This window comes from Chenopodium quinoa, unplaced genomic scaffold (genome assembly GCF_001683475.1).
Source record: "Chenopodium quinoa cultivar QQ74 unplaced genomic scaffold, ASM168347v1, whole genome shotgun sequence".
Taxonomy (NCBI): Eukaryota; Viridiplantae; Streptophyta; class Magnoliopsida; order Caryophyllales; family Amaranthaceae; genus Chenopodium; species Chenopodium quinoa.
Genome location: NW_018745533.1, coordinates 2,300,574 through 2,311,619, shown reverse-complemented (window position 1 = coordinate 2,311,619; position 11,046 = coordinate 2,300,574). Strand labels below are relative to the sequence as shown.

Here is an 11,046-nt window from a genome sequence, read left to right as displayed (position 1 = left end):
ATCAATTCTTTGTTGAATTTATGTATTAACTTGTTTGGATATCTATTATTTTATTTTCTCTATTAAATATTAAAGAATAAAAGACATGTAAATCAATAAGAATAACTTAAAGACCCTAAGAAGAAAGACTAGGGCTAAAAAGATGATTGTTAATGATTTTAATTGATGCGTCTGTTTACCAATTCTAATATGGAACTTCTTGAAATCATAAATTTAGACTTAAGAGGACAAGTTGCCAATAAACCTTAACAACAAATGAACAAAAGAAAGTTTGAGCTCCCTTCATTAAATTTAGATAAAGAAGATCAATAAGATCGAGCTTTTAAGTATAGTAATTAAATTCTAGTAGAAGTATTGAATCCTCTGTTCAAATTATTCGCAACTTTGAAACATTTTATATCTCACAAATAATACCCCAATCTTACGAGTAATTTGGACCGAAGGTGGTAGATATTTTAATTTGATCCATTTTTAACCGTGTAAATAACATGCATACCTAAATTTCAAAGGATTATACCATAATGCTATCAATTGACTTTTTAGTCTTGTCGTCAAATCTCAAATCAACCACAATACGACTTGTTATTTTGTCAAGTAGTATCTTGTAATCGGGTGGCCCATCAATTCTTCTTCTTGTTTTTTTCTTGCATTTCTTAGTATATTCTTCTAGAAATAACCTACATTAGGGAAATTCTCTTGGTATTGTTCATCATTATTTCATGACTTCCCTTCTCAACCCAATCAGTTACGCAAGTCCATCTATGATTATACCTACACTATATGCTTAATGTACGAGTACAACCCATTGCAATACTTTTTTGTCGTTTACTATTACGACGATTATGAGAAAGATCGAATAAACGAGTCTACCATTCAGGAATTTCGATGCTTTCATTTATGATAGTGAAATTGTTACTTCTATGTAATTACATATCTACTCATATTTATCCTTTATAAATTATTAACTATGTTCGTGTATGCTTGTAGCTAAACTTAATTAGTTACTCTTTTGTTATTGAATTGATATCACATCTCTTTTATATAATTTTCGAGTTCCATATTTGTTTTGAAAGATCGGACGATATTCCCTATATTATGGGTTTTGTTGTAATACAAGAATTAGTTGTCACTTTCATTTTCTTTCTCACCACAAACATCATTTTACTATCAACTATCTGTTCGTAAAACATCACTAGTGTCTTCGACTTCTTTTGGATAGTTACTACTTGCTTGCTACCCTCCAGAGTATAGGTACAAAATTGGAGTATCTTATGTACATGCCTTAATTTTATGATTCATATAATGGATTTAATGACACGAATAAGTTTTATAAGATGTATCACGATATAAGATATTTATATTTTATGATATAATATGAGTATAAGGCCTTGTTTGATTCACCTTAATTTTGCTGAACTGAAATTATTTTTACTGAACTGAACTTATTTTTACTAAACTGAACTTAATTTTACTGAACTAAAATTATTTTTACTGAACTTAAATTATTTTTACTGAACTGAAATTATTTTTACTGATTTTCTATTATAATTCTTCTTTAAGAAAACTGAATTTTACTGAATTGAACTTATTTTTACTGAACTGAAATTATTTTTACTGAACTGAACTTATTTTTACTGAACTGAAATTATTTTTACTTAATATTATTTTTTTAAGGTGAAGAAAACAGGGCCTAAGTGTGCATAATTACATGAGTATAAAAAAATATTCCAATAACAACAATGCCACATCACATGTGATTATTAGGAAGAATCTTTCGAGTTAACAGAACTATAGCACATATAGTTAAAATAATTTTTTTACCCTCTATTACTCGTACTATTTACTAATTATGTATAAGCAAGATAAAAAGAATAATACTCCATATTTAACAAGTCAATGAAATTAATACTTTTGTGATTATAAAAAAAGAAATGGAACCCAATAAAAGACATCCAACATGAAACAAAACTCTCTTTACACGGTTCAAATAACATTTCCACAATTTGGCAAATAAATCCAATAATAATAGGTTAAAATAGAAAATCCAACATGCTAACAAATACTCCTACTAGGCTACTACTAGCTTAGGCTGCTCTAAAATCTAAATTATCATAATCCGCAGCCCCTTAGAATGAAAATGACGTTATAAACTTGTTATATTATATAGTTTACAATCAATATAATTATAATTTTGTGCATGATGAAGTTGGACTTTTATTAATTGGACATGAGGGTTCACTTGGTAGTTTCAATAATGCAATCAATTCCAATTCAATCCGTGTCTAAAACTAATCCAGGTTTTAACTCATGTTATTATATTATATGTTCATGTCTGCTTAGTATATCAATCGGACAAGTTAAAATAATTTCATATTAGATTTTCACGAGAATTTACCATTTATATGGTGGAGATTTTATCTTTATAGCCCAACAACTTTAACAATTTTCTGTTTCAATTCTTTTGCCTCCGGAATACCTGCCTCATCTCCTCTCAAAGACTCAGACATCCAGTGTAACGTTCCAAGGGAAAAACACTTGATATTTTCAAAAACATTGAACAAAAACGTGACCAAGACCAATTTGGAATTGACTACCCTTAATTTTGGATTCATGTGATAACAATTAACAAGTCCCTAATCCCCTTTGATTATAAAGATTAAGGAAAATTTGCCAAGAATAATACCACCTTTCACCGGTTTTCCAATAATGGAACCACCTTTAGATTATCTCAAAATAACACGACATTTGACACACATCTTCTATAAATAGAACGTGACCTGTTGGTAACCTGTTTAATAGGTTACTTGTGACACGTGTCACAATGTGATTAGTCTTTTTTTTTTATCAATTTTCATTTTTTTTAAAAAGCCCCCTAATCGGAAACCACCAGTGTGGGGCCCCTCTCTTCCCCCGTCTCGTCCTCATTCGCGTTTTTTGGCCCCCCTCCCCGTCCTCGATTCCGGTCTCCCTACACCGTCCCCGATTTCGGTCCCCCTTCCCTACCCCGTCCCCGATTCTGAACCCCCTCCCTTCCCTACCCAGATTTCGACACCCCCTCCCCTTCACGCAAGCTTTCTCTTTCTTTTTCAGTTGGTAGGGGATAGGGTTTTGATCTCTCTCTCTTTTCCGGCGGGTGGGGGAAAAGTTTTTGATCTCTCTCAATTTTCCAGCAAGTGAGGGAAATGGTTTTGGAGGCGATTTCAAGGGCAGAGCGGTGGTTTTGAGGCATTTTCAAGGGCAGATCGGTGATTTTGAGGTGGTTTTAAGGGTGAAGCGGTGGCTTTGAGGCGGTTTCGAGGGCGTGGGTGGGGATACGTGGCTGTTCGAGTGTGGGGGTGGAAGGGAAGGCAGTTTTGAGGGTGAGGCTGTGGAGGGGGCCGGGGTTGTTCTCGGTGAATGGTAGGCTGACAGGGGAGGGTTTGAACGGGGAGGTCGGGGGAGGGGGAAGGGGAAGTGGAGGTGGGGGGGCTGCTGAACAGGAAGATGGTTTTTTTTTAATTTAAATGTTAGGTTTTTTTATTAAAAAAAATAACAAATTACAACGCGACACGTGTCTCATGTAACCTATAAAACAGGTTACCGGTTTTTTGTTCTATTTATAAAAGATGTGTGTCAAAGGTCGTGTTATTTTGAGATAATCTAAAGGTGGTTCCATTATTGGAAGACCGGTGAAAGGTGGTATTATTCTTGACAAATTTTCCAAAGATTAAAACGCATAATTACCTTTTTTTTTCATGGCAACTTTTCATTTAATGAAATTAATCACCATAAGTTTGAAATTAAACACATGACCCTTATTAGAGTCAAAATTAAAAAATACTGACACTTGTCCACCAGTAACTCCCATTATTGTTACGGAGTATCTATTACCATAAACAAAACAAAAAAAATATTACCTACAAAACCGTAATTTAATTTACAAAACTATTTGCTCATATAATCCGGAACTAGTTAAAATGTACGACACACAAGACGCAACATCTGTCGGAACGAGAAACTAATAGTCCAATAAAAGTATAAAACCCTTGGTTGGCCTCATAGTTGTACCATTTAAAAAGTATGAATCCAGACATCCAGTACATTGTAGTATTATTGTACCAACAAGTCGTTATCTACTAAGCTGTATAAATCGGTTTACAAATCCCCTTCAAAGAAAGTTGAGAAACAAATTCTCATACTCTTAATTTTTTCTCATTACTATATTTTTTTAAACCCCCCTAACTTCACCTACTTCTCTCTCCTACACATTATTCACAACCATTCTTACATATTATATGCTCTCAAAAATACTTGAAACCAAAAAAAATAAAAATAAATAATTTTTTTTTTTTTTTTTTTAAAAGGCGTTGAATTCATGTTAGCGGAGGAGGTAATTAATCAGTTCAGAAGTACCCACCAAGCGTGTGACACACCCCCCTCCTTTGGTTATTATCTTCTCTTCTCAGCCATTTCTTGGCGGTCTTTGTTTTCATAGCATCCAACCATTATCGCCAAACAAATCACTTAGATAATTTTAAGGTGTCGACGATGAGATTATCATCGGCGGGGAGCCCGAGCGGTGGTTCGAGGAGATCGAATTATAGTAGGAGCTTTCATTTACCTGACGAGGAGACAGGGTTTGATAATTCGTCGTCGGTTGGTGGTGCAATGCTGCCTGTCTTTCTTAATGATCTTGGCCGAGCCTCCACCTCGATGAACAACGATGAACTCGTCGAGGTGGAGTTGCAACTCGAGGATGATAATATTTATATTTGTAGTGTGACTCCGAGGGCTGTTACACCTAGGAGTGTAAGAGCCGAGGATGGAGCCTCGGGTTCTGGTGGTGGTGGGTTGTTGTCCAGGAGCCTATCGGCTGCCTCGAAATTGAGGAAGAAATTTGGGTGGCCTTCTTCTAGGGCGTCATCGGAGGCGGGGGATAATCAGCTCCCGCCCCCGATGACAGATAGGGAAAAAAGAAAAATGAAAGCACAACTTCAAAGGACCACGTCAGGTGCCCAAAGGGCGCTGACGGGGTTACGATTTATTAGTAAAACGACGACGTGTCCGAAAACGGGGGATAACGGTGGATGTGAAGAGTTGTGGAAACAGGTGGCTGAAAAGTTTGATGAGTTAGCTCCGTCTGGATTGCTTGCTAGGGAAGATTTTGGGGCCTGCATTGGTTTGTTTTTCCTTTTTCTTACCTTTATACGACGTTTTTTTTTAAAAAAAAAAATTATTTTAAATATACGGAGAGTATCTCCGTAGTTTTATTAATCATCGAGTTTATCGATGATAATAATATAAATGATCCCGACCAATAATAAATTTATGTTGTTTTATTTAGGGATTGACTCGAAGGAGTTCGCGGTGGGGATATTTGATGCATTAGCAAGGCGAAAGAGGCAGAGATTAAGTAAAATTAGTAAAGAAGAATTGCAAGATTTTTGGTTACAACTTACCAATCAAAGCTTCGATGCCCGCCTTCAAATTTTCTTTGACATGTAATAATTTCATTACCTTCTCTATTGAATTTGAATTATTACTCTTTCTTAACTAATTCGCGACATAATATAAAAAATTATATTATGTCGTGAATTAGTGACATTTTAGGTTCAAAGTAACAGGGTTTTTGGAGGTTACAATTTGGAATTTTGGGTTGATTATGATTTGTGGGGTCAGGGTTATTAGTGAACAATTAATTCATGATATCCCATTATAAATTTGTTTTTCATTTTTTGACAAAAAAATATTACTTATAACTATAGTTTCAACATTGGGGTCATTTCTTAAAAAGTGAAAATTCTTTGTCACTTACAGAAGTCATACTTTTTCTGGTGAATTGCTAGTGATTTTCTGCCACTTGGGTCTTTTTCTATGTAGAAAAAATCGATACATTTAATTTGTGGTCTAGACCGTACTCTGAACAACACTAACATAAACCGTAAAAAAGTAAAAATTCAATAGAATAGCTTGTTGTTAAGTCATAAGAAAAATGTTTTTTTTTTTAAAAGAAAGAGACTAATGTATAATGATGCATGTATGATTCATGTCAATAGTGCAGATAGTAATGAAGATGGAAGAATAACAAGAGACGAAGTCCAAGAGGTAATTTGTACTGTAGTTATCTATTAAAACGATCTTTTTATATTTTTCTAATTTTGGTCCCCTAGATGTTGGTTGTTTTGTCGCTGTTACCAAGAAAATTAAAAAATATGCCAAAATTATTCTTCAACACAGTATTTTTTTCAATCATCAACCAATTCAGCATTATCTGGTTGATTATTCTTAATATCGGCCACTTTGGTCCGTTAAACATAATAATATCGCGTACTGAAGACTCAGTAACATTGCTGATATAGTGTTACCTTTAAAAGACCGACTTATATTCTTTTAAGGGTGGTTATTGGCCTTAGAAAAGCCTATAAGAAGAATCGGAAAGACGGGAAATAAGAAAATGTACAAAGGATGGAATAGAGGTTTAACTAATAAGCCAAAATGAACTTTAATTTATAGAATAATTGCACAAGTAACAACTAGAATTCAGATCTCCTTTGCATATCAATTATAGAGACAATAATTGCATTCACCTAATTAAAATGAATAGATTTGTTTGGTAAGTTAAGTTGTTGTACCTCTTATTGGAACTAATGAGGAAAACTTTGGTTTATAAATTGTAAGATTAACTATCATTGGAAAATATTGGATTGATTGGGCAAAAAACAATCAAAGTTGCTTTTGTTTGTCATTTGATGTTAATGTTTCTTCTTTATGATATAATCAAATTATTAGTATATATATCTTCCTTTTTCTTTTTAGATGCCAGCTTATGTTAAAGAAAAATTAATTATATTCTCTTATTTGCCTTAATAGGGATGACTATTGAGGTACCTTGCATTTGCAAAAGTATACTGGTCCTGTTTATAGCTAGCTTTAGAACTTTCTTTTTATCCCCCTTTTTTTGGCATAAAGTTTAGATTTGTGGAAACTATGTTGTACTAGTCTACTTGATCTCAAAAAAAAAAAAAAAAAAAAAAAAAAAAAAAAAAGGATCCAATTTCGGGGGCATTTTATGATGTTTTAACTTACGTAAAGGCGTTTTGGTGTTTTGTAACTATGTGACGGGTTTATTTGATGGAAAATCCCCTAAAATTTTTGTAATATTTTTTATGTCCTGGAAAAGAGTTTACACTTGGGATGTGCTCCAAATGACAACCATATTTTTGCCTATTTTATTATTTTTTTGGGTTAATTCTTAAAATGAGTTGTTTTTCTTGATTGTATGCAGCTTATTATGCTTAGTGCTTCAGCAAATAACCTTAAAGCATTGAAGTCACAAGCACATGAATATGCAAACTTGATAATGGAAGAGCTAGATCCTGAAAACCTTGGTTACATTGAGGTACTTTATCATGTTCAAGTTATAATACTAGTGATTAGACCGCGTCTTGATACATAACACGTAAATGATACTAAATCCAAGAGGACACAGTATTAAGCGCGGAAACCCCATTGTACAAATAAGTTCCTAAGGTAAAACAACTGTGTTCTTTTTGACAGTTATGGCAGCTAGAAGCATTACTGCTACAAAGAGATGTATACATGGAGTATAGCAGGCCGCTAAGCACAGTAAGTGCAGGGTGGAGTCAAAACTTGGGCAACTTCAGGCCGGTTAGCATAGTGAGAAAAGTGAGCTGCACATTGAGGTGCCTCATCCTAGAAAACTGGCAGAGAGGGTGGATTCTACTGCTGTGGGTGACGGCGATGGCTTCCCTCTTCATCTGGAAATTTCTTCAGTACAGACAAAAAAACGCGTTCCAAGTCATGGGTTATTGCTTATGCACAGCCAAGGGGGCAGCAGAAACCCTCAAGTTTAACATGGCTTTGATCCTTCTTCCAGTCTCAAGGAACACCCTTACTTGGCTTCGATCCACTCGAGTTAGATGCTTCATCCCATTTGATGATAACATAAACTTCCATAAGGTATGTAAATGATGTGGCTGGGATATTGATTAGTCAAATATATACTTCTTTTAGTAAACACATTCTAACATCATTTATATCAATGCCGAACTTGCAGATGATCGCGTGTGCTATAGCAATCGGAGTGTTCCTTCATGCAGGACTGCATTTGACATGCGATTTTCCTCGTTTGATCAACTCTTCTCCTGATGAATTTGCCCTCATAGCCTCCGATTTCCACAACAAAAAACCAACATACTGGGATCTTATTAAAGGAATCGAAGGAGTTACAGGCATTGGTATGGTGGTTTTGATGATGATAGCTTTCACATTAGCAACAAGCCGGTTTAGAAGAAATGTAGTGAAGCTACCAACACCCTTCAACAGATTGGCAGGATACAACGCATTTTGGTATGCTCACCATTTGCTAGCTATAGTCTACGTCTTGCTCTTGGTTCATGGATTCTTCTTATTCCTAGTAAAGGATTGGACTAAAAAAACGGTAAGACCTCATACCATAAATGCATTTTCTCAAGATTACTCTGTAAGTGAGATTAACATCAACATTTCCTGATGTAAATTTTCCTGTGTTTTCAGACTTGGATGTATATTGCTATTCCACTCCTGCTTTACATAGCTGAGCGAAGTTTACGGACTTGTCGGTCAGAGATTCGCTCTGTTAAACTCTTGAAGGTGCAGAAACCACTATCATTACATTCCTCCCATAATCTTCAACCATTTAAACTAGAAGTTTTACATGGAAAACTGTCTAAAATTCAGACAATTTATGATAGGTTTCTGTATTTCTCAGGTTTCAGAGCTACCAGGAAATGTCTTTAGCCTAATGATGTCAAAACCTCAAGGATTCAAGTACAAAAGTGGACAGTACATTTTCGTCCAGTGTCCTTGCATTTCTAAATTTGAATGGTAAGCTATATCCTGCTTTTCTTTCAGAGTTTTATTGTAGATATAGAATTATTTCTTCATCGGATACTAAATGAAATCATCGGCCTATTTAGGCACCCATTTTCTATTACCTCGGCACCAGGAGACAACTTCCTTAGTGTACACATCAGGATCGTAGGAGACTGGACACAAGAGCTAAAGCGGGTTCTTACTGAAGGCCAAATGCCAGTTTCTTCCATTGGTCGGCTTAAATTTAGGGAAGAGGGTAGCATTCGTCAAAATGGGTAAAAAAAACTTTCCTTGATCTATTTCCATATGAATTTTCCCTACTATACTTGAGGAAACTTACATAAATGTCTAAATCATTCACTTCAGTTTACCAAGACTACATGTTGATGGACCTTATGGCGCACCAGCACAAGAATACCAGAATTACGATGTATTGCTTCTCGTGGGACTAGGAATAGGAGCAACACCTTTTATTAGCATCCTAAAAGATCTTCTTAACAATGCAAGAGCAGCAACTGTAAGTTTATCTAATTTACTACCCATAATATGGATTTTCTGGTCTGACTGAGAATGATAGATATATGCTAACTGTCTAATTGATATGTTACAGGACTCGAACGCCACTGACTTGAGTATTATATCAGATGAAAGCTTAAGCAGCTTTGCATCAACAAGTACATCACAAAGTACAAACAAAAGACCAATGAGAGTTAAGAGTGCGCATTTTTACTGGGTTACCAGGGAGCCAGGCTCCTTCGAATGGTTCAAAGGGGTGATGGATGAAGTAGCAGAAATGGATCATAAGGTAAAATTCGCAAAAGAAGTCATGTCATCATAACATAATTATGTTCACTGACAATAATAATAAAAAAAAAATGCCTTAACACTAATGTTCATAATTACTATAGGGTTTGATCGAGATGCACAACTACCTTACTAGCGTGTACGAAGAGGGTGACGCGAGATCAACCCTGCTAACGTTGGTCCAAGCTTTGACTCATGCCAAGTATGGTGTTGATATATTGTCTGGTACCAGGGTATGACCTTCTCTACCTTATCAATAATCTATTAATTTTCTGAAATCATCTGTCACATCTCTAACAACCTCAAAGCTTACAACTTCAAAGTATGATTATGACGATTAGGTCAGGAAAGAGAAAGGAAATTAGAATGAGTCTCTAAGTCAAACTACATCACTCTTTTTTTTTTATTTTCATTTCTGATAATAACTTTCATGTACTTTACTACTGAAGTTTTTTTCCAGATAATTTACTGCTAATAAATTGTTTCATTTCTGAACTAATCTCGATTTAAGCCAGACAAGGTACTAACAGGCATTTCGACGCTGATGTGCTGCAGGTAAAGACACACTTTGCAAGACCAGATTGGAAAGAAGTATTTGCTAAAATAGCTAAAAAACATCCATACAGCACCATAGGTAAACATTGCAAATTTAACCTGTCTTTCGAGTCTGTCCAACAGTGCACATATTTCTAAAGCAAAATATTCCTAGAAGTTCAGTCAAGCGACCAAGGATTTTATAAACATATCTACTTAATTATATATTCTAATCCACCACCTAATCTGTATTATGAACTAAGATCTTCAGCTAGGCATAGATTTTCCATATCTTTGTTTTGACCTATTATGTGACATCAAGCACCACCCGAATAGCATTAATAATAAGAGACAGGGTAATAATTATCCTCGACATACCAGCAAGGGTATACACACATTAATCCGAAACTTGAACACATAATCATGTTAGTCTAAAATTCTAAATCACGTAGTATATATGTATGCATCAATTATGTTGATGAATGTGGTTAAATATGCAGGTGTTTTCTACTGTGGACGGCCAGTGTTAGCAAAAGAGTTGAAGAAATTATCTCATGAAATGAGTCACAAGACATCAACTCGGTTCGAGTTTCACAAAGAGCAATTTTAGGACAGAAATATAGCCTCTACCCCTCTCCCTTCTCCCTCCTTCCCTCCTTAAAACATAAACCAATAAGTCAATAGCAAGCTAAGCTAACCATATCCACCTTTTTGCCTATATTGTAACATGTAAGTATTCAGATTTCCGACATTCTTACAGAGAAAATCTCGGTAACATTGTATACATATAATACACACATCCATCGTAATCGGGTGACTGTAAATGAAAAAATTATAGCAAATGTTCATACAAAA

At 35.0% G+C, this 11,046-nt stretch overlaps 1 protein-coding gene across 1 annotated transcript; it reads left to right on the top strand.

Annotated features, from left to right (window-relative positions):
- Nucleotides 1-4,022: 4,022 nt before the first annotated feature.
- On the top strand, nucleotides 4,023-11,046 carry LOC110715711 (respiratory burst oxidase homolog protein E-like). Its single transcript, XM_021894306.1, has 14 exons — nucleotides 4,023-5,158; nucleotides 5,324-5,480; nucleotides 6,036-6,084; nucleotides 7,265-7,378; nucleotides 7,537-7,959; nucleotides 8,057-8,440; nucleotides 8,536-8,631; nucleotides 8,750-8,865; nucleotides 8,958-9,128; nucleotides 9,220-9,370; nucleotides 9,464-9,658; nucleotides 9,762-9,890; nucleotides 10,213-10,291; nucleotides 10,692-11,046. The coding sequence occupies exons 1-14, from the start codon at nucleotides 4,528-4,530 to the stop codon at nucleotides 10,799-10,801; spliced, it is 2,805 nt and encodes a 934-aa protein (XP_021749998.1). The 5' UTR covers nucleotides 4,023-4,527; the 3' UTR covers nucleotides 10,802-11,046.